This window comes from Macrosteles quadrilineatus, unplaced genomic scaffold (genome assembly GCF_028750875.1).
Source record: "Macrosteles quadrilineatus isolate MER2022 unplaced genomic scaffold, UCM_ALF_1.0 Scaffold_8__2_contigs__length_117827958, whole genome shotgun sequence".
NCBI lineage: Eukaryota > Metazoa > Arthropoda > Insecta > Hemiptera > Cicadellidae > Macrosteles > Macrosteles quadrilineatus.
In genome coordinates, this window is record NW_026542601.1 from 61,335,015 (window position 1) to 61,359,428 (window position 24,414).

The 24,414-nt window shown below is 34.8% G+C and overlaps 2 protein-coding genes across 2 annotated transcripts in view; both read left to right on the plus strand.

Annotated features, from left to right (window-relative positions):
- The first annotated feature begins 1,624 nt into the window (after positions 1-1,624).
- LOC128999998 (putative ATP synthase subunit f, mitochondrial) lies at positions 1,625-11,290 on the plus strand. The gene is made up of 4 exons (XM_054426830.1): positions 1,625-1,808; positions 8,451-8,549; positions 9,309-9,425; positions 11,166-11,290. The coding sequence occupies exons 1-4, from the start codon at positions 1,730-1,732 to the stop codon at positions 11,192-11,194; spliced, it is 324 nt and encodes a 107-aa protein (XP_054282805.1). The 5' UTR covers positions 1,625-1,729; the 3' UTR covers positions 11,195-11,290.
- A 6,352-nt stretch (positions 11,291-17,642) lies between these two features.
- LOC129001493 (TATA-binding protein-associated factor 172-like) overlaps positions 17,643-24,414 on the plus strand; it is a 111,957-nt gene continuing 105,185 nt past the window's right edge. The window contains exon 1 of the mRNA XM_054428804.1: positions 17,643-17,783. The gene's annotated coding sequence lies outside the window, so the exon portion shown is untranslated. The remainder of the gene's footprint in view (positions 17,784-24,414) is intronic.

Below are 24,414 nucleotides of genomic sequence, written 5' to 3' on the forward strand. Positions count from 1 at the left end.
ACTTTATTGTAATTATTTTCCTAAATACCACTTTTAAATATAGGTAAATATATATTTTTTATTTCGAGAAACTCTTAAGGAACATACGAATAAATTGTTAATTTGTGTAGATACATCATATTTTTTTTTTCAAAAACGTAATTAAAGTAATCATATGTTCAAAGTCCAGGTCAATTCTTTCAACTTGCATCTTCAATAATAAATAATAGTTTTTATAGGAATGATTGACACCATTCGATAGGAAATTTAATTTACTTTAAGAATGCCATCGGTGAATAACACAGGTGTTTTAGTTTAGCGGGAATTTTAATTCGAAACAGCGCGCGTCGCGTTTTTCCCTATCTCTCCCATGTTATAGCCGAGGCTTTTTGCCACTCTACAGCTCCGCGTGCCCCTCTAGTGTTCTGCTAAAGCTGGCTTCACAGCAACACGTGTATTCCTATTCGCGTGCCCTCTCCTTTATGTTTAATCCTCCTAGGTTGTGTGAGATCCAGCATCAACTTGCTGGCATCTTGGTCTCGCATGTCAGCGACCGCCGGAAAAGTGAAAGAGGAAACAAATGAAAAATGGGCCAAATAATGAGAAACAATAAGTTTTTCAAAATTTTAAGATCCTTTTACCAAAAAAAAAAAACCTAAAAATATATTTCCTCTCTTAGTTTTTGCATTTTTGTTACTGACATAATGACATAATACCCCCGCCGCAGCAATCCTGACGCCTAAGCGAATTTCCATTTGGCTGAATTGATTTTCAATTGATCTATTTAAATAACATTAGGTTTAACGAGTACCTAGGTTTGCTGCTACAAGGAAACTAATAAAGTGTGTGTTTTAAGTAAAATAATTATTGCTTAGTATAAAATGAATATATTTGCCAAGTTTGATCAAAAGATATCCATAAACAAGCAAACTACAACATTTTACAATATTATCCATAAGAATAACATATGGGAATTTTAAATTTACCATTTTTTTAGTTTTCTCCGTAACCAATAACCGTACAAAAACACTTTGATATACTGAATTGTTTGTTTTTTTAAGCTCTTTAAGAAGGTTTAGAGAAAAATTGGGAAATTTTGTGTTTTGAGGGTCAAAAGTGAGAAAAACCAATTTTTACCCCATAAAACCCTGTTCCCATGGTCCGATCATGCTGGATCGCGAACTCATTCAAGTTTATCCCGCCTTACACCTTCAAACCAAATTTCATCAAAATCGTATAAAAATTACTCAAGTTATCGTGTTCACGGACACATATATATATATATACATATATAAAAATTTGAACGAGTGGTGTTTTTGGCCTCAGTGGACATCAAAATGAAAAAGAAAATCGGTCCCGGGCCTAAGTCTTACCATGAGACCTACGGTAATAGCTACTTCCCTATAGGGAAATTCGCTAAAAGATGCCTTCGCTTAAGTTAGTAAAAGCATAGATAAATCAGTGTTGCTTAGTCTGTGAGTATGTTTTATCTATGGTAAAAGCTCGTAAAAGTAACAAGAAAAGGAGGACTATCGTTGACATGCACATTGATTATATTTTACTAGCCTGTCGTTATATCTGAAAACAGCTGTCTAAAGTCTTCTTCTTCCTCTCAATTTTCTCACTGTCTGCCGTCTGCTGTCGCTATCTATCTGGTTAGGATCTGTTCTGTCTGTCTTGCTTTTTGGGCTGTTCGATCAAGTTCGTTCTTTAGTTTTCCGCAACTTTTAATCAAAAATTAAGGATTAAAATGGCTTTCGGAGACTACCCAGCGGAATACAACCCTAAAGTTCATGGCCCTTATGATCCTGCAAGATACTACGGAAAACGTATGTATAATGGAACTTCGCTCAAACCAATTTTGCTACTTCGGAAAAAGTAACCTAGTTTTGACCTTAGGATTGCTCTATGAAAGATTTATATTCTTTTAACATTTTGATATACCTATTTATAAGATGTTGCCTGGTTTGTTCTAGTAGAAAACAACCAAAGATTTTTAGGAAGTAATTAGTAAATAATAAGTAGGAAAGCCTTTTAGTTCTAAGTAATTAGGCTTAACTTACTACGTAACTTATACTGTAATGATAAATTATCACTTTACTTTTTATACTTTACCACAAAAACTGTCCTATTGAGGTAAGCCTAGGCTTAGTTAATTTTAATTTTAGCAAATTTCCCTATAGGGAAGTAGCCATTACCGTAGATGGCACAGTAAGACGTTGTGTGAGTGTCTGTAAACGCGATAACTAGAGTAATTTTCATCCCATTTTTATAAAATTTGGTTTAACCTTCTGAGTGATATTTGTCGCTGCAGCGACACATAACACACTTTGTGTAGTGTTTTGTGTCGCTGCAGCGACTCACAAACACTATTTACGGCGACGGCTCTATGACTGACAAAATCGGATTGAACTGGATCGAGTTAGGTACCTATAGTTCTTTTCGTTAGATTCTAAGCTTTCTCCAGAGGTCTGTCTCTAAGCGCTTTATGTTCTCCGAGCCGATCGTAATTGTAGCAGACAGCTGACGTGCGTATTTGTAAACAGCTAGGTTACCCTCGGACCGATGACTGATGTGTTTTATTACGTTTATCATTGTTTTAGTGTTAAAAATCAAAAGTAGGCCTAGTGATATACGTGGTGCATTATAAGAAGATTTAAGTGATTTTGAAGGGCTGGTTGATGATCCTGAAGAAGTAGGTAAATGTAGGAATGTAGGTTATATTGATGTAAATTATCAGCCAGATTCCTAGCTATGGTTAGGCTATGCATTCTTAGCTAAACGCTATGTACTGAAATCTGTTTTTTGCCCATAACTTATTTATTTGCAAATCTACTTCCTTATAGCCTATTATTATATATTTGTAATCCTCATAAAATTTAGAACAAAGTGGCTATTTTCAAACATTTATAGGCCTATAATTTATACAATTTCATTGAGCGCAAACTTATTTTTTTTTTGAAAATTTTCCAAAATATTTTTTTTTACCTAAAAATTTTTTTTGTAACAAATGTTTCTTATGTTCTATGTATAATATTGAAGCCCATGATTTTCCAAACAAAATGGTATATAGAACAGTATAATTAACATTGTTTTCAAGCTTCTCAGATCCGTTTTAATAAAACCTTTGCAAATGAGCAAAAAATAGGCAGACATTAAGGCCAAAACAAGGGACACTCGGATGGTTAAAGGTGTAAGTAGGGCGGGATAAACTGGAATGAGTTTGTGAACCATCATGATTGGACCATGGGAACAGGGTTTTACAGGAGGATTTATAGGGGGGAAATTAACCCTCCGAGTGTCCCTTGTTTTGGCCTTAATGTCTGCCTATTTTTTGCTCATTTGCAAGGTTTTATTAAAACGGATCTGAGAAGCTTGAAAACAATGTTAATTATACTGTTCTATATACCATTTTGTTTGGAAAATCATGGGCTTCAATATTATACATAGAACATAAGGAACATTTGTTTCAAAAAAAACTTTTAGGTAAAAAAAAATATTTTGGAAAATTTTCAAAAAAAAAAATAAGTTTGCGCTCAATGAAATTGTATAAATTATAGGCCTATAAATATTTGAAAATAGCCACTTTGTTCTAAATTTTATGAGGATTACAAATATATAATAATATAAGGAAGTAGATTTGCAAATAAATAAGTTATGGGCAAGAAACAGATTTCAGTACATAGCGTTTAGCTAAGAATGCATAGCCTAACCATAGCTAGGAATCTGGCTGATAATTTACATCAATATCACTACCTACTTCTTCAGGATCATCAACCAGCCCTTCAAAATCACTTAAATCTTCTTATTATGCACCACATATATCACTAGGCCTACTTTTGATTTTTAACACTAAAACAATGATAAACGTAATAAAACACATCAGTCATCGGTCCGAGGGTAACCTAGCTGTTTACAAATACGCACGTCAGCTGTCTGCTACAATTACGATCGGCTCGGAGAACATAAAGCGCTTAGAGACAGACCTCTGGAGAAAGCTTAGAATCTAACGAAAAGAACTAGAGGTAACTATAGGTATTTTACCGGGACACGGGCCCGCAGTTGTGTGACAGGCTCAGCCACACGGGCCCCTTATCATAACAAAATTTATATGAAAATGACCATAAGTTTTTTTATGCCGAAAATTTGTTAAACCTGGTAAGAGCACTTTGGGCAGGAAAAAAATTTTTCCCCGTCACCACGGTTTGCGGGGCGGGAGAAATTAGGGATTGGGCCGTGAACGCGGGAGACGATAATGTTGTTATCTGATGATGTCATAGGTCATTTTGCCGCGATCATGGAAGACGTTGATGACGCCTCGGGAGACGCCGTACCAAGCTAAAGTGCAAGTTTAGGCGGTAATACATGTGATATAATATTTTTTAAGATTATTGGGAGGGGGCCCGGTGAACAAACTTGCGGGGGGGGGGGGGGGGCCTGCGGGCTCTTATCGCCGCCACTGTTAAGCAAGCAAACTAAGTTACAACAGTTTTGGAATCCCTGCCTCAACACTTAGGCTTAGGAGAATATAACTACACTTTAATATAGCCTAATACTAAATAATCTATAGGCTACTTATTTAATACGCAAGCAGGATTTTTGTGACAATTACTCCTCCGAAACTACTGAACCGATTGACACGTTTTTGGTGTCATTGGAAAGAGCGTAACGTGACGTTGTGCAGGAAACTTTCTTTTTATCTAAATAATTTTAGAGTGAGGCCCTGGGGCCCTTTAAAGTTGTGTATTTCTCCATAAGATTAACATGGGAAACAAAAATTTTTATGAAACTCCAGCTGTTGTCAGAAATTAAAAGTGAGAAGAAAAATATATGTAAATTGTAAACAGTCAATAAGTTTGTTAATTTAACAGTTTGCTACAAACATTTACTGACTTCTTTGAAAGGAAATATTTACTGTTTGAATTTGGGTTGGCGTAAATATTACAATGGAAAAAAGCGAGAGAGCCTGGATAGTTTTATGTACTAAAAAGAAAACTGAATTAACACTGTGCTGTATTTAATTCTTAGTAATCATTGAAAGAGCCGATTTGCAAACTATGGAAACATAGGAAAGTCATAGAACACCACCAAGGAGAAGAAATAGAAATAATGTTTTTTTTTATTTATAATCGTTATTGTGGACAACCTAATGTGGCTATGAGTAAGGCTATTTGTAGAAAACACTATAAAACAAGACCAGCTTTTGAAAAATGATCAGATATTTACAAGAAATGTTGATTATATAGATCTGTTATGTACATCTTGAGTACTTCCATAATCTTTGAGTCGAATCTTTAAAGCCTTTAGAAATTATGGCTGTTATTTGTTTTAAAATAACGCCTGTAATACTTAGCATTTGCTCGAATTCGAGCAACAGTTACACTAGTTTGTTTTATTTATCTCTAAACAACTTACTGGTTTGGAACATACCAGATTAACCAGGAACATAAGCTACCTCCCATGCAAAATATAACTTAATCTGGGCCTACAGTGTTAGCAAAACGGGAGTGCCAATGGAGACCAGGTCAAGTCTCTTCAAACGCACATACCCCCACAGGTCTCCATCGGCACTCCCGTTTTGCTAACACTATAAATCAGCCCATTGGTTCTGGCGTGATTGAGTAGCACCTGTAGCACACTAACACACACACCATCTCATTTTAGCGAATTTTCAATGTAGGGAATAAGCTATTACCGTAGTACTCATGGTAAGACCTGGGCCCGGGACCGATTTACTTTTTTGTTTTGAGGTCGTCTAGAGGCCAAAAACACCATCCGTTCAAATTCATATATATAGGCTATATATATATATAGTTCTGCTCACTTTTCAGGGGCTACTTTTCAATTAATAAGCGAAATAATAAAAACCAGAGTACCTTGAAATTCATTTTTATTTAAACTGATACAGTACGTATTTCGGCACTAAGGCCATTGTAATGCAAAAAAAAAAAAATACATGAAAAAATCTGACAAATCAGGGAAGAATCTTACACATTCACATGTTAAAAAATACACCTAACCATTTAATCAAAATTTACTATGAATTCAAAACATATGTTATTATTTATTTTATTTGTTTACATACTTATAACTCATACTGTGATCATGGCTTTAGTGCCAAAATACGTATCAGTTTAAATAAAAACAAATTTCAGCGTACTCTGGTTTTTATTATTTCGCCTATTAATATGTGTGTGAGTGTCCGTTAGCACGATAACTCGAGCAAAAGTGATCCCATTTTGATGAAATTCGGTATAAATGTGTAAACCTACATTTATTCAAACGAGCATGATCGGACTATGGGAGCGGGGATTTATGGGGATTTTTATTGGGTAAAAATTGGCTCTTTCCATTTTTGACCCAAAAAACATAAAATTTTGAAATTTCTTTCCAAACCATTTTGTAGAGCTTGAAGAAACAAATAACTTAGTATATTGAAACGTTATTATGCGCCTAATAGTTAGGGAGAACATTCCAAAAAGTGGTAAATTTAAAATTCCCATGTTATTCATTCTTATGGAGAATACGTAAAATGTTGTAGTTGTTTATGAACATACAAGCTGCTATACCCGTGCTTTGCAACGGGAAGAAAATGTGACCTAGAGAGCTTTAAAGTGGTGCTGATGTGTGTTTTAAATACAGCCACTCTATGATTTAGTTTGAAAATATAAACTGATTTAAAAGTGTAAACCTACATACCGTACTAAGTATAAGTACTTTCAAACCTCTACTTTTAATATTAATAGATCCAAAAGAATATGACAACATACCTTAGTGTAGCAATATCATCAATATGAAACTCCAGCTGTTGTCATAAATTAAAAGTGAGAAGAAGAACATATGTTAATCGTAAACAGTCAATAAGCTTGCTAATTTAGCCTAACAGTTTGCTACAAACATTTACTGACTTGGTTGAAATGAAATATTTACTATTTGAATTTGGATTGGTGTAAATATTACAATGGAAAAAAGGGAGAGAGCCTGGATAATGAGATATACTAAAAAGAAAACTTAATTAAAACTGTGCTGCATTCAAGCAATAAATTATTAATAATCTTTGAAAGAGCCGATTTGCAAACTATGGAAACATAGGAAAGTCATAGAACACCACCAAGGAGATTAAATAGAAATATTTTATTTCTATGTTTATTTATAATTGTTGTTATGGACAACCTAATGCGGCGGCTATTGTGGGAAACATTTGCAGAAAACACTAAAAAAACAAGATCAGCTTTTGAAAAATGATAAGATTTTTACAAGAAATGTTGATTATATCGATCTATTATATGTACATCTTGAGTATTTCCATAATCTTTGAGTCGAATCCTTTAAAGTCATCATAAATTATGACTGTTATTCGTTTAAAAAAAAGTATAGATAACGCCTGTAATATTTAGCAATTGCTCGAACTCGAGCAACAGGTACACTAGTTAAATTAAATCATCTAAACTTTGGAAGCATGCCAGGCGTAGCCCTTTGGAAATCAGCCTGTGGGGCAGAGCCCTTAGGAAATTCGTCCATATCAATACTTTTCGGCAAATCTACACACTCTATACTTCATTTTGATGAAATGAAATGTTGTGCCATATGCCTATATTTTTATTTGGTAAATGGCCTTAAATGTTTACATAAAATTTGATTGTATCACTTTAATAATATAATAGATTTTTATCAAATTTGGAAAATGCATTTATTTAAATAAAAAAAAGAACACTTTTACCCTCCCTGTTACAGCAAACCTAAGTACAGTACCGGTACTTGTTAAACTAATTCTATTTAAATAAATGAGATATTTTTAAGGAGACATTTAAATGTGAATCGAATCAGGCTAATGGAAATTCGCTTAGTCTGCAGGTTTTCTGATCTGCTTATCATAGTTTGAAATCGAACCCAGCTGTCCTTGATCATTGGGATTTAAATAAATGATCCTGACTAAACAGCTGATCTTAGTCAGTTACAAAGCTACACGGATCATCACACTTCTTTCTACACTCATACTTCACGCATATTTGGGTTAAAATACGCACCTAGGTGGCGCCCCTATCTCAATTGGTAATAATAATAATAATAATTGTAATAGAGGTAAATGCCATTAACATATTCAAGCATGCATTAAAATCAGTTAACAAACTGATTTTCAGTTACGTTCTTAATTTTATTACAAACACGTCGATTCTAATAATGAACTAAAACCTGCAGGTTAAAATAATTAAAACCTTGACATAACAGCTGGAATTAAAGTTGGAATACCTCATGTGTTGCCGTAAGAAAAAAACTTAATTTTGTCTCTTAGTTTAATTTTGAAAAAATACACAATTTGGGCCATAAGTGTAGGCCATAAGTGTTCACCTACATGAAGCCTCTACCTGATACTTAGGCCTACTGATTTACTTCATGTGAAGGTTTTTTTTTTTTGAATTGGTTTTCTAGGTTTACAAAAAACTACATTAACAACAATTTTTCAATTTCAGCTGACACTCCTTTTGGACAAGTAAAGGTAGGAGAGCTCGGCCAGTGGTTTGGTCGTAGGAACAAGTCTCCTCAATCAATGATCGCAGCTGTGAGCCGAGGTAGGATGGAATTGAATTTAAAGAACGCCAATAATGTAGGCTATTATTAACTTTGCTGGGTCCATTGAAAAATGTGAAAAATAAACTGAATGTTTGTAGAAAAGTTAGTAGTTAGTGTGAGTCTAGGAGAGCGTGAGCCACATTCTAGACAGATACTGGTGGTATTAAATTAATGTAATGGTAATTAATTGTTGCGATTAATGTGTAAAGTAACAAAAGCAACGGTTGTGGCTTGTGGGGGAAGGGTTCTTGTGTGCATGCTCTTTCAGCCCCACCCTAATTGACATGATCTATATGAAGTCTCACTGGTAAAATGTCAATATTACTATGTTTTACACTAAGGTAGGCCTAAGGATAAAATGTAAATTTTATTTTACAAGTAGGCCTATGTATATTAGTAATAGGCTTTTTTAAAGTTGTTTTGTTCAGGATAAAGTAAAAACCCTATCTTTTAATATATAATGTTGACCTTTTGTTAGATTTGTCATTGATTATGTTATACAGTACTATCAAACAAGATAGGGCTTGAGGGTACTTGTAGCTTACTTGCTTACAAGAGTGTGTCTGACTGGAATCAGACATGTGGCAATGTTCTAAAATTGCTTGTCTGGTTGCTTGTAATTTAACATGAAGGCAGAAAGGCAAAACATTGATGCTAGAAAATGCAGCTAATAAGGGGACATTGCCTTCAGCTAAGTGTGCACTTAAAGTCTCACAAGTTGTATTAGAAGTTAAGTGATGATGTTTTATGTTTGATAGCTTGGTGGAGGTGGCAGCACAAGTACTACCAACCTAAGTATGCTGGAATTGCTGGTCCACTGCAGATCGCTATTGGGTGTATGGCTACGTTCTACTACTTCAACTACAGAACCATGAGTAAGTGACAAGTACAATACCAGATGCCAGAGTAACATGAGCAAATTTTTCCTTGAAACTATATCTGGAAGTAGGTACAACTCATCTAAAACTGCTGAAAGCTATATGCTACCTATATATTCTGCAGTCTAGGAGTCAAGAGTCTTTTTGAGTTTCTTTGAGGATCTTCAATCAGCAGTTTTGTTTAAACCCTTAGGCTAATATCATACAAGCGCTATTACGGTCACTCAGATGCCATCGAGATAGCGCCGGAAAAGTCCATGTCATACGTTATGGCAATCATTGTTGATGCTGTCCGGCCAAGGCCGGGTGCCTGTCATACCAAGCGTTTTCCGGGCGAATTTTCCACCCCGGCACTTATTTTATTTCCAAGATGGACACCATCCACTTAGGTTGTGTGAGCTTTTTGCTAATTTTAGATATTATCGAAGAGTATTATCGGAAGAATCCAAAACGATGGGGAACTCATCCTGTGCTTTCTTCACATTTGTTGACAGTACAGTTTCATTTAATGTTCCAGAATTTTATCGAGATAAATAGTTATAGTATTATGAGATCTTTTAGGTATCTATTATAATGGTAGTTGAAGTAAATAATAAAAAGGGCCAGAGCGTGATTTATTGGTGGCCGGGGCAGGATTTCGGGCGCCTCCTTCAAACACCCAATGAGCGATGCTCTTGGCCCGTCGCGTCGCTGCTTGAGACATCATCATCATCATCATTGTCAACCACGATCGCAGCCAAATCCTGAATACCTCCTGTGGTCACAAAAACGTCATCACCCTCTTCTGTGATCTCAGCAAAATCCTGAATATATTCATTAGTACCAGAAATATAGTCATTGTCCTCTGCAATTGCGGCAAAATCTTTACACTTCTTTCTTTACTCTTTATTTTACTTTAACTTTGCATGTTTAAATAAATCATTTTCATTTCATTTACTTTTTTCAAAATCAAGACTGTCGCGCGGTAATGTGGACATCATCATTGTCTCCCGCAATAGCAGGAAAATCAAGATTATCTCTTGCGGTCTTATGGACATCATAATCATCTTCCCTGATCGCCTAAATGTATCCATTGGCTAAGTAATTATAGCCTCCCGTCCTCTTGATCGAGGTAAACCCAAGATTATGACTTGGTCATATCGATATCATAATATAATCATAACTAACTGGTCATAAGTAAAATATAATCATCATCTTCCATGATCGCGGCCAAATCTTGATAATCCCCCACGGTCTCGGAAACGTGATCATCGTTCTCCGCGATCATGGAAACCTTATTTTTGTCGATCGCGGCAAAAGCCTGATTTTTGCAGGGCGTGTTTTACAATGGTTAAAACATCTCTTAAAAACGATCTTAAAAACTCGACTTGAGTTCGGTTTTTGTGACTTGCTGCTCCATCCCTCGAGCTTGTAGCAGGATCAAAAATTGATTCCCTCACACTCCTCTACGTTATGTACATATAACCTGTACTACTTTTGCTGTGACACCTGCGGCGCCCATGGGACAGCCCTGATAATAAATTACCTTGAAATAGATAGTTGTTTGCTAAAAGACTAATTTTAGTAGAGCTATGTTTAACTTTTAATGGGACGGAATGAATTTTTATTTAAATGAAGATTTTTAATGAATCACACAAAAAATAATAAAATGGAGCTACCCAAAAGTAGTTTTTTACAATGTTTATGAAAATTGTATGAATTTTTCATTCAATCAATTTATGATTTTTTATTTTTCAGAGGCTCACCGTCAAATGAAGTACCACTGAGATGTCTCCATCATTATTGTGAATGTAGTGAAGAAAACTGTCTACTGATATTGTTGTAACACGTCAAATAACCTCATTAAAAAAATTGTTTAGTTACATGTTTTCTACTTTTATCCTTTTAATTTAGTGGCAGTTTATGAAATGGACAGTTCTAGAAATTTATGACAAGACTGCAAAATGGTTTGAATGTCTAGACATAATGATCGTGTGGTGTTATACTGATGCACGTGATTGGCAATGGTCTTTGACAATGTTTTTGGATTACAGTAGTGTGAGACACTGCAGTATAGAGAGGGAAATGTAAGTGTACAAAGCTGTCCGAAATATTATTGCATCAGGTTAAGATTGAAGTCTTATGCATCCTGAACGCTGTAATTGGGATAATTTACCCCGCAATATTTTTAATTGGGGTAAGGGAATGAAAATGTGCATAGTGGGCCTGCCAATGAAAAAATCAACCAACTGGGTAAACACAAGTAGAGCATGATTATTATGTATAGTGTAAAAGCAAAGTTTAAAGTCTCGCCATCATTGTAGTTCATAATAGCACTAAAGTTCAGCGGTGTTCCTTCCTATCATTAAATTACAGACAACTTGATTGAACTTAAATTTTACTAATCTTAAAATTTCTTTATGGACCCACCTGTTTTCATGGCTGTCCTGAAGTCTATTCATATTATAGAAGTGAAGTGCTGTTTGTTAACACAGATTGACTCAACTATTTTTTATATTTTAATTTGAATTGTGACCCCACCCTTTTGTAAAATTTGAATACTTTTTTGTTAATGTGTTTGATCCTAAGAAAGGGTAGCAGTACCTCTTTGATGGCTTGAAAGTCCATAGAACATCATCATCATCTAGGTCTTTGATGGACCCAGCTGACCTTGATCATTGGCATCATAAATGACCCTGGCTAAAGAGATAGCTGGTCTTAACAAAAAAAGCTACAAACAAATCTCACTCCACTCTACACTCATTTTGCATTCATATTTAAATGTATTAATTAAATTTCATTCTCATCTTTTTGTTATATGGTACACATAACCTACTAGATACTAGAACTAGACATTCAATTCCGTAGAAGAGAGATAAACATAGCTGATTTGAGGGACAGAGTGTGGGCTGGTGTGATTACTGATTTCTGTTTAATAAGGAATACGGTCATCACATGAACTGAGACAATCTGAAAAGACAACTTATTAGTTATTATAAAAGCGTAGCAGCTTTTTTGTCACATAACCTATTAGAGTAATCTATATATCTATATATAATTAATACGCTACATGAAACTTTGTCGGTTGAACTCCTCCGCCATTTCTTAAGCTGGGTTTTCCTAGGCGCTGAAGCGTAGAGCGGAGAGAGGAACGCGGAGAGCGGAATAGAGATTAACATGGTGCTCCGCTCCAACACCATGTTAATCTCAATTCCGCTCTCCGCGTTCCTCTCTCCGCTTCCGCGCCTAGGAAAACCCGGCTTTAATCGATTTTATCCATTGACGTCTCATTGGAAAGAGTGTGTCGCGTAGATTTGCAAACTGGCCTTAAATTTTTGAAAAGGTCCCTTTGGGCTCTGCCCCGTTGGCTTTTAAAGTTTCCATGTTATCCTTATGAAGAACGTAATTGTTTACACTTTGGTCAGCTGTATAGTTTAATTAAAATTGCTCGATTTCGAGCAACGTGTTTACTAGTAAATATAATTTTAGGAAGTAAATATAGTTCTGTGAGTGGATCATTTAATGTTTAACACAAATTTGGATACAACTTGTCCTTAAATTTATGTGATATCTACTTTTTACTTTCTCTCCCTATACCATAGTAGAGTTTGAGTTTTGAGTGGATATAGTGTTTTCAGTGAAAAGGTTTTTTTTTAAAGTGATGTCTGTCTGTATGTGTGGATGTGTACAGTGCATACATAGTCCCATGGTCCGATTTTGATGATATTAACCCCCGTTGCTGTAAAAATTACTTCAAAAGTTATTATAACCTATATTTTCCTATTAAAAACCCCCATAAAATTAAAAAAATAGGATTTTCTAAATAAGCCAGTTTTGATTAAAATTTATATCTTATGGTCCTTATAATTTTAAACAAAACAGTGCAACCCCCATTAAACAGATATAGAATTTGGGAAGAAAGTGTTTTTATATAGAAAGAAGTTTTAATAAGCATAAATATTAAGTTACCGCTTAATTTTTGAAGGCAAATTAAATTTCTAAACAAAAGATCATGACTCAACACATGTACAAACTGAGTTTTCCTACGTTTCCGTTAAATATATCAATAAAGAAATTGTAATTTTTATCCACTTTGAATAAATCACTTTGACGCAAAGCCTGGGGATTCACGGAAACGTAGGAAAACTCAGTTTGTATATGTGTTGAGTTATGATCTTTTGTTTACAAAGTTAATTTGCCTTTAGCGGCAAAGCCTAGGGCCCTAGGCTTTGCCCCCGAATCGTTGAATTGGATTTAGCAAAGGTAGTGGGTGTGGTGTATATCATATGTGTGGAATCGTAATTGACAATCCAGAACAAATAAATCCAAGCTATAGCACAATAGTTGTGCTAAATGAGAGAATTGATTCGTTTTGATCAGCTGTCTATTTTCATTAGACTCCCAAATCCGCGGGGGTAAAATTCCGCTCACGAACTAACTTGAGTGAAATGAAATGAAATGAAATGCTTTATTTTCCATTAGGCATGAAATGCAATAGGCATCGTCAGAACAAATAACAATATACAATTTTCATAAAAATTAAAACTAAAATGCAAAAATCACACAGCAAACAAAACCAAAAACTCTCTCACAGTCTCCTTGGGAATGTCGAAGAAATCGCTGGTCTTATAAAGTGGGAAAGCCAATAAAAGTGCCCGGAGATTGTTTTTGAATTTTCTGTTGGTTTGGTTCCAAGCTGTACAAGAAACAGTGAGTGAGAACGCTCTGCGGCTTTGCTCAGGGGGATAACATATTCTATCACGAACCGATCAAATAATCAAACAGACATTTATTTGAACAGGTTAAGGTTTAGATTGAACTTTAACAAGATAAAAAAATCTACTAGCAGTGTCTAAGTAAAGGTAATTCATAATTTATTTATGGGCCTGTGATGAATCAGATGTAGCAAATTCATTTGTAATTAATTGTATTTTATTTGTTAACACTTAAGTGCATTGGCACCTTATATTAATTACTAATTTGATTTGACAATTTATTTGGAAAGTAATATTATCTTCCGATATTAAAACCTCAGCGTAAAGCATAAACTGCAAAGTTTGTTGAAAATAGGGCAGACACATATTTGTGCTTCACATAAGTACTCAAACGCAATATTACTCAGAGGAAAAGTACAAAGAACAATTTAGATTTGGAGGTTGATAGTTTAAATATTGAGTTGACGAGTTTACGTTACCTCTTGTTTGTGAGTTTTCTGCTATAAGGGTTTTCTGGCCTAATAGCACAGAATGTCTTCAGATTCTAGGAGTCTACATGCCCCCGAGTAACAGTGTGGAGAAAACCTCTGAAGCATTTAAAACCTTAGATGAGGCGCTTACATCATTGTCAAAGAAAAGTAACCCGATGATATTGGTAGGTGATATTAACATCGATGACCTCAAGCCTTCTAAGCAAAAAACTGAGTTTAACGAGCTATTAATTGAATATGGCATGACTAGAATCTCGCTTCCCCCCACAAGAATCTCTCCGACTTCATCTACTTCCATAGACACTGTGTGCACAACTGATGGACTTCTCGCTGATGTGGCTGTTCAAGTAATCAAGACTGGTATCTCCGACCATACAGGCCAGTTGTGTGAGATTAATCTGAATGCAAAATGTAAGAAGCCAACGGCATCTTTTTGCCGTAACTTAAACTCAGATAACCTGGCAAATCTTAAATTTCAGTTACAGGAAGAGACTTGGGAAATGGTCTACAGATCTTCTGAGGTAGAAGGTGCCTACAACAACTTCATTAGCATAGTCACTAATATGCTGAACATGACTTGTCCTCTGAGAAAATCTCGTATCAGGAATAGAAGAAGACGCTTTCACTGTTATGATGAAGAAGTGAACCGTATGAGAGCACAATTTCTAGCCGCTCAGGAATCATTCATTTTCAGTGGAAAAGAAGAAGACAAACGCCGTACTGCTGACCTAAAAAAGATTTACGACACCCACCTGAAAAAGTTAAGGAGAAAGGTGAATTCTGAGTTCATCCAAAACTCTGATAACAAAAGCCAAGCCATCTGGAGGACAATAAACTCAGAAAGAACTCAGAAAAAAGTAAGCAATGGCAACCAAAAACTGAGGATCGACGGAAAACTAGTCACTGACTCCAAAGTTCTTGCTGATCATTTCAACGAGTACTTTTCCTCTGTTGCAGAAAAAACCCTTCGAGGAACTCAGAGAGTACGGTTGCAGCAAAAAGTAGGGGTTGCTACCCCTAACATTTCCTCTCCCATCAACACCTTACATCCAACTGACAGTCATGAACTACATGAGATAATCCGTAAGCTAAAACCCAAACCATCTGCTGGCCTGGATGAGATATCTTCTATAATCTTAAAGTACTGTTCAGATGAACTAACACCTCCCTTGGTTTATATTACCAATCTCTCCTTTGAGCAAGGTCAATTTCCAAGCAAACTAAAGTTGTCAAAAGTAGTACCACTACACAAGAAGGGGTCAAAAGAAGACGTTGGAAATTTCAGACCCATTTCGCTCATATCAACATTTTCAAAGGTTATTGAGAAGATAGTGATAAAAAGAGTGTTTCATCACCTTGCCCTGAACAACTTGCTAACGAATCAACAGCACGGGTTTTTGAGCAAACGGTCCACCTTGACAGCGTTGGTGGAAGTGGTGGAATACATCATTGACCGAATTGAGGAGGGTGATACAACTACTGGCATCTTTCTAGACATGACCAAGGCCTTTGACTGCCTTGGTCATGATCTGATACTGGAAAAGCTCAGCCTGCTGGGTTTCGAAGATTCAGCATTGAGGTGGTTCCAGAACTATCTTCAAGGAAGGCATCAATTGGTTGAGCTAGAAGAAGTCCAAATTGGAATCATATCTAAGACCAGATCTGTACTTTTGTCAACGTCAAGGGGAGTACCACAGGGATCGGTCCTTGGACCTATCTTGTTCATATTATTTACCAATGACCTACCAGGTTTCCTTCACCAACATTGCCATACCGTTATGTATGCAGATGACTCTGTTCTGCTGACATCGGGTAAATCTGTTGAAGATCTGGAAATGAGAACACTCGTAGCTCTTGGATGTGCGGAGGACTACTGTAGTAGCAATGACTTGGTTTTCAACGAATCAAAGACCATTCAACTAACCTTTGGAAACAAAAGAGAACATGTATCTGCTATACCAGGCCTATACTGACTGTGGAGAGTACTAAACATCTAGGTGTAGTTATAGACGAACGACTTTCCTGGCAAGACCATCTAGACCACCTATGTCGACAGCTTAGTAGCGCTCTATATGCTCTGAGAAGAATATTAAAAGCGTCTGCACGCAAGAGGCTGTGCTTGTGGCGTATCACGCCCTATTTGAAAGCCATCTACGGTATGGAATAGCAGTTTGGGGGTCTGCTGCTCTTACTCACTTGGAACGAGTATTGATACTGCAGAAAAAAGCTCTGAAAATCATGTATGATGTCGACTGGCTGGAAAGTTCTAGGGGTTTCTTTAAAGACAACGAACTACTTACTGTTATCAGTCTCTACATAATAGAAACCATTATTTTGGCCTCAACCAGGAATCTCAAGCGACTTGAAGAAGTACACAGCTATGAAACGAGAAATAAAACCAACTACAACCTCCCTGCTCATCGCCTTGGACTCTTCGAACGTAAGGCTACCTATGCTGGATCAAAATTCTTCAACATGCTGCCAGGAGAGCTGAAAGATGACAACCCTAAAACCTTAAAAGCTCAACTCACCCGTTGGTTCTGCAAGATGCCATTCTACAGCATAAGAGAATTTATGGACTGGCAGAACTTTGATTGTATTTGACAATGTATCTAATTTTTGTGTGTATTGACGCCTTTCAAATCTCTAAGATTTCGAATAAAGATTTTCTGTCTGTCTGTCTGTCTGTCTGTATACTCAGAACCATTGATTGTACGTAAATAACAGATTACACTCATGCTTTTATGTATTATAGGAGACAAAGATACACTTCCAAAGTGCTTCAAACCCTGCTTTAGATTTTATAACTCGATTAAAAGTCTTCTTATAGTATCTAATGTCAAAATCAATGCTTTAAATAATGTATTGGTTATAGTACTTTCTTGACACACTTTACAAAAACGCTCAAGTAGTCAACTAATTTGATTGGATGTAATGTTTGCTATTTGTTGAAGAACTGACCAATCAGGGTTCAAGTGTTGCATAAAATTTGGGTTCATCAGCAATATGGCTGTCAGTATAAAGGAAGATGTGATGGGGAGTCGTTCTCTCCCTGGATTTCTTTGTTTATATGGGTGGTTTGTGTATTTAGCTTCAAAACCAACATTTTGTTGTTCCGAGGTTGATGTATTATCAAGAAACAATGAGTTTTTAACATGGAACGTGCTAGGGTAAGATGAGCTTGTAACGTCTCATTTGTTTACTTTATTGGTTATGTTTTGATTTTCTGAAGTTGTAGGCCTAGTATCTGTCAGAAAACTCAGGGATTGAGCCAATCTTGCCATATAAATATTTGTTCTTATCTAGATTTGGTTCTTCCTAAATGTTTATCAAATTTTTAGTGATATCTCAAATAGCAAGGCTTAATTTAGCTAAGTTATAAACTTAATCAAGCTCACTAAGAATTTATTGAAACTAAGTTAGGCCTAGTCTCACTGTATTGTAACAGTGAAGACAAAAATTAGGTCATATCTTAATAACTTTATCCCTACGGGTACAGTTTCTTAACTGGGCTATGCTAATATTGATTGAAACTATCGATTCGATTTTTTTAAACCTTCATGCAATTTTTTCACCATCAGCAAGTTTGGTTGGTTAGGTTAGGTTATGATAGTTTTATTTTATAATAGATATATTTAAAAATGTCGATAATTAATCAATATTTTGAATTCAATAGTTTCAATCAATATTAGCATAGCCCAGTTAAGAAACTGTAAGTTACCCATACGTACTGGTATTCTACTTTTGATTTAATAATTTTCAAACCGTGGAATTGTTTTTAGCGAATTTCCCTTAGTAGGGAATAATCTATTACTAGGGTTGCCATTTGGTAATTTGTAAAAAAAGAGGATATTTTAGCTGGCGGTCCCCACTACAGTAAATCCCGTAAATTTTTATTTAAGACTTACTTAAATAAAAATTTACAGGCTAGCAAAATTGTATACCTAGGCTACATAAACATAGCACAAATAAATATTATAACAGATACGGTATGGGTCATACACATTTCATTTAACTTAAATAAATTATGTCACTGGCCCGAAAGTAAACACGTTTTTATTAATAAATATTAATTATAGGTAAATGGATCTGTCAAAAAACGTTCAAACCAGTTGTTACGGCTATTAGTACTTAGGCCTATTCGGGTCAGTGACGTAATTTGTTATTGTTAATTAATCCATACCGTTACTGTTCAATATTCGTGCTACAATGTCAATACCGTATTCAAATATAGTACGCGAAAGTATAAAATTTGCATCTTGCTTGTCACATCTCACTAAAAATAACAAATAACGTACACATGAAATGCTTTGTGTCTGCTAGACTCGGTTTGGCTCTGGTAGTGAACACGGATATGTACCTTCGGACTTCGGACTGGCCAATGAAGTGAAACCAAGGAATAAAAAAAAAAAAAAAAACGTTAATAGAGAGTACCTAGAAGAGTTGCATTTTCAGTCATTGCATAACAATATTTGCGAACACTAACTTAACATCTAATTTATTCCAAAAGTGCCGTTGTGGGCCATTCTTCAGAAAAGGACAGATTTCAATATTTTTTTTTATTTTTTTTGATATTTTAATGTATGACCCTTTTTATATTTACCCATTGCAATGGTCACACTAAATAAAAATGACTTTTCCAGATTTTTTGTATTTAAAAACTAGCATGTCCACAGAAGTGACTATCACAACTGCAAATTTTACAAATAAAGTTAAAAAACAAACATAGATTCTAGCAAATAGGTTAGGAACAATGTTTGCTCTTATTTTTGTAGAGAAACACATAAACTACTGTAAATTAGTGTATTAGGTTTAATCGCCATTTAAAATAATAGTTGTTAAGGGCAGCAACGCGCGCCGGGTAACTGCTAGGTGTCCACAGAAGTGATGATTTAGCATTTTATGCCTATAGAGTCTAGCAAATAGGTTAGGGACAATGTTTGCTCTAGAGAATCACATAAACTACTGTAAATTAGTATATTATGTTTAATTGTCATTTTAAAATAATAGTTGTTAAGCGCAGCAACGCGCGCCGGGTAACTGCTAGTGTCCACAGAAGTGATGATTTAGCATTTTATGCTTAACATAGAGTCTAGTAAATAGGTTAGGAACAATGTTTGCTCTTATTTTTGTAGAGAAACACATATGCTACTGTAAATTAGTGTATTAGGTTTAATTGACATGCATAATTACCTTTAAAATGTGGTAACAGAAGTGACTATGTTAGCTCGACGATCAATTAAAACTCTAGTTTCACATGATATAGACAACTAATAACTGAACAGAACAAAACCAAACTGATTCTATGTTCAAGATGGTTACTTCTTCTCTGTAAAAAATAGTGGTGAAAGTTGGCCAGTGCTGCCTGGTGGATTTTTTGGAACTATTTATGCCTGTCCACAGATGTGATGCAGGCTTTGGTGACCGAGTTTCTTTGTATTTTTTACCTTTAATAGAATGGGAAACGTAAAATAAACAAAAAAATATTAATATTCAATGTCTAGATAGCCAACAGCAATTGGGTATAATAATTTTTATTTCAAATTTGTTAGTAAAATCAGCTAATCTTAAGCTAAGCCTAGAGGGGGTGACTGTCCACAGAAGTGATACGGTATGTCACCTTCTGTGGACATAAAATGTTCATTAAATTTCATTTAGATATTTTTCTTCTTTACATTAAGTATTAAAAAAAATGTTTACCTTCATATTTAACAACAAATTATGTATTTATTATCTTAATTTTTATTTATTACTCCTTGGTGACCGTAATCTGTCCTTTTCTGAAGAATGGCCCTAATACAATGTATTTTAATAGAGAGTAAAAAAGAGGAGATTTCTCACTTTTTGCAGAAATTCCCCGGAGCTAAATTTTGCCTGATCCTACTTCCCCTCTCCCGCCCCTCCTCAGTGACGTAGCGCCGGTACGTCGGCGCGGCGCGACGGTAGCCTAGCACGGCAGTGCATAGCATATGTCACCCGGCATCTAGGCGCATATTAATAATTGTGTTTATAAAATGTAGTTTTATATAGTGTGATTTTTAAAGCGGGTTTCGTTAACCCTTCAACTTGCAATGGGCGAACTCTGTAGTGGCAAGGCATTTTTGGCAATTTTGCAGTCATATTAGCGAAAATTCATATAGGCTTAAACCAACAGACCAAACGCATTGAACCGTATACTTGAAGTGTTCGTAACGAAATGAAGAACTTGAAAATGGCAACAAAATAAATATTTAAAATATTGTAGAAAATATTGGCACTATGTAGAAAATAAAATGTTTCATGTAAACTTCAAGATATACAAATTGTTTTGAATTTATTTCCCTACATGGAAATGTAAAAAAAATCCAATTACCATGTATACAAAGTTATGGTCCAAAAACAAAAAAATTACAAGTTTCACGATTTTGCACTACAAATTTCAAACAAAAGCCAAATAAATGTAATATCAAGAGATTAAAAGTAAAAGTTGACATTTTTAGGCAATAATATTAGAGGTCAAATGAAGTAAGAGTTGTTTGTAAAATGATCATTTCAATTAATGTTTATGACTTTTAATAAATGTTTATATTTGTCTAGAAAAACATTTTGTTATTCACACATGCAATTGTATATTATTTTTCAAACACATAAGCCCCACATGCCAACTATATAAAATGAAACTTATTCCCCTACATGAATATACACATAATTATAAAAGAAAATATACATAAATAAATATTTTATAATATTTTCTACAATAGTTTTTTCTTTTTCATTTGGCGATCAAATCGTTTGTTCATTATGACGAAATGTTTCAAAAACGGGCTGAATGTCCCAGACCTCAAATTAAGTAAGTATATCCACATAAAACAGTTTACAAACTAAATATGTACAAATTTACAACTAATAAATATGATTAAAGTGATAAAGTCACACCCGCGATATTCGTTGTTGGTAAACAGTTAATGAAGTTCACAAAAACTGGCTAAAAATAGTGTCTCAAGTTTCTAAAAGTAATGTCACATTTCAGTCGAGGCACAATAAATAATATCGAAACTAAACATTTACAACTTTACAAATTATAATCATGATGTAAACTGATAAAGTAAAATCACACCAAAACTCGACTGCTTGGTTATTGGTTAACAGAGATAGAGGTCCGTTAGTCAGGCAACTTTATTTTAATGGATTGAAATATGTATACCTAATAAAATGTAATTGATAAATTGAAATTCTTTTCCTTCTTGTAAAAGTTACAAAATACTAAGTATAATGTATTTTTATACAACCTCAATGTATTTGATATAACCTCAATTAACTCTAAAAGGTATGAATAAATAATAAATAAATAAATTAAAAATCCATACATTAAGATACATTCGAGCAATACGAACACAGATATTACACGGTAACTTAATGCATTGGATCAATAAATACAGTATTCTTAGCCATCGCTTTACAGTCCACTCCAATCCTTAAATATCTAGTAAAGTAATTTATTTATTTATTAAAATTTGATGTTATACGTAATCCTATTTGAAAATCAATTACTTTTATAAAATTTAGTAATACCTAATAAAAAATGTCTAACATAGAGCTTATTCAACACTAAATGTGAGGCATTACCACCGCTCACACATGCAAAGCTATACGGTGCCGGGAGCCCGAGGTACCGCTGTGACGTCACAGCGGCAGAGTGGAGGGGAGCCAGCTGGCATCACTTTCTGAGCTCGCGTGGCCTAGCCCTTGTCAAGGCCACACTAAAAAAACAGGCCAAAATGCTCGTGAAGCATGACGTCACGATAGAAGACGACAATGACGTAGTTTACCGTTTGTGATCAGCTGCTTGTTTTAATCTTTCCTTGGAAAATAAATAAACAAACACCCCCCTTTGTCACAAAAATATTAAACATTACGTCATTGCCGTCTTCTATCGTGACGTCATGCTTGACGAGCATTACGCCTGTTTTTTTAGTGTGGCCTTGCCCTTGTATCTCTAGCCCTGGGTATAAACAGTAATAATCAGTACAAACACATTATAGACAAGTATAGATTGTTCTTTAAAATATGCCAATAAAACATTTTCTGACAGTTTTGTAACTTTCTTACGTAAACGCGCCAAGAGGAAAACAGTTTGTATGTTCGTTCATCCTTCTTTCTTGATTTTTTAGGTAACAGGTTTAATGAAACATGTTTTCAGTTTCTGCTATTTCTGGTCTACCATTATGTTCACAATCACTTTCACCGAGTTCATTATAAAAAAAAAAAAACATATTAATAACCCCACTTATAATTCATCTTTCAAATACTACACTTCAGGTTATGTTCAAACCAAGCGTTGAACAAAAATATAATATAAACTATTAACACGAAATGACAGGTTAAATCGTAGTTATAATAGTCAATTAGCTGATCATATTATTATCATTTTACTACACCCCTTATACTACCTTATTAATACGTGAGGGCTGATTTTTGTGAACACTACTCCTCCCTTGTGGACCAATTTCAACGTTTAAGGCGTCAAAAGATTCGGCCCAATTCGTAGTTTTGCATTAAGGTTTTAGAATTTAAAAGTTCCTACCCTTAAGGGTGTGAGACCATTTTAAAGGTCGGGTTTTCACCATAAGAATTACATTGAATAAATAAAAAGAAACAAAAAAACAGCTGTACCGGTATATATAAAAAAAAAACTCACCAGCATCTTGGGAATAAATATTAATGTTTGTAATATTCAGGAGGTTATAGACCAATCCAAACAGTTAATCAGTTTTGTTGGAAGAACAGAAAATTTCTTGAGTTTAAAGAAGAAATATTGAAAACAGGAGGAGGTTAAGAGGAAATCTTATACGTATGAGAAGAGTAGAAAAGAGGCCTGGTCTAACAGTAAGGAATCCAGATACACAATCACTTGGAGAGATGAATAATTTTTACCAGTTCTGCTATGCAACTTATGTTGCAAGTAAAAAAATCATTAAGAATATACAAATTATTTTGTCATAGTGGTAAAGAAAACCTACCTAATGTCAGATCAAATGAATACATACAAGAAATGTTTACTGGTAACAACTATTAGTCTGGAAACATTTGCATAAACACTAAAAAATAAGGCCGTCTTCTAAAAAATGATAAAAATATTTGTACAATAAGTGTTTATTATTTCAACCTGTTATTAATAGAGCGAGTATTTCAATTAGTTACATAAGCTCTGAGTCTTTTAAACTGTTATTACTGCAGTTTTAAATAACGCCTGTATAATAACGGTACGGTACTTGACAATTAATTGCTCTATTTTGAGCACTCATAGAATATGACTGTTATTTTTTTTAATAACCAGTAGCCTATAATACCGGTACTACTGGACAATTGCTCGATTTCGAGCAACAGGCACACTAATTATCTTTAAGTGTGCCAACCTATTTCCAAGCGTACACGGATTACGTGCATAATAAAACCACCCTGTTTTGAGTTGTTTGGTTGGAATCCTTATGTGCGGCAAAGTATAAACCGTACGACAATGTATAAACCATGTGACAAAGTAAGTAAATGCAGCAATTAGCAGCTTTCTGTACTAGAAACAGTGTAAGGAAGCCAACTTTGTCGGGTGTCTGTAGGAAAATTATATTCTACTAGTAAGCCAATCTTAACTTATAAAAAATTCAAAGTAGCTTTAATATTGTCAATCTTAAGATGTTTAATAAGCTACAGGGAAGCAGCTAATCTCTGGACCAAAAAGTATTTAAAGTAAGGTTATATACCTTAATATATACCTCAATGTTGTTTTTGGCTGTGTAAAAATCGCTGTTAACTTATAGCCTTCTC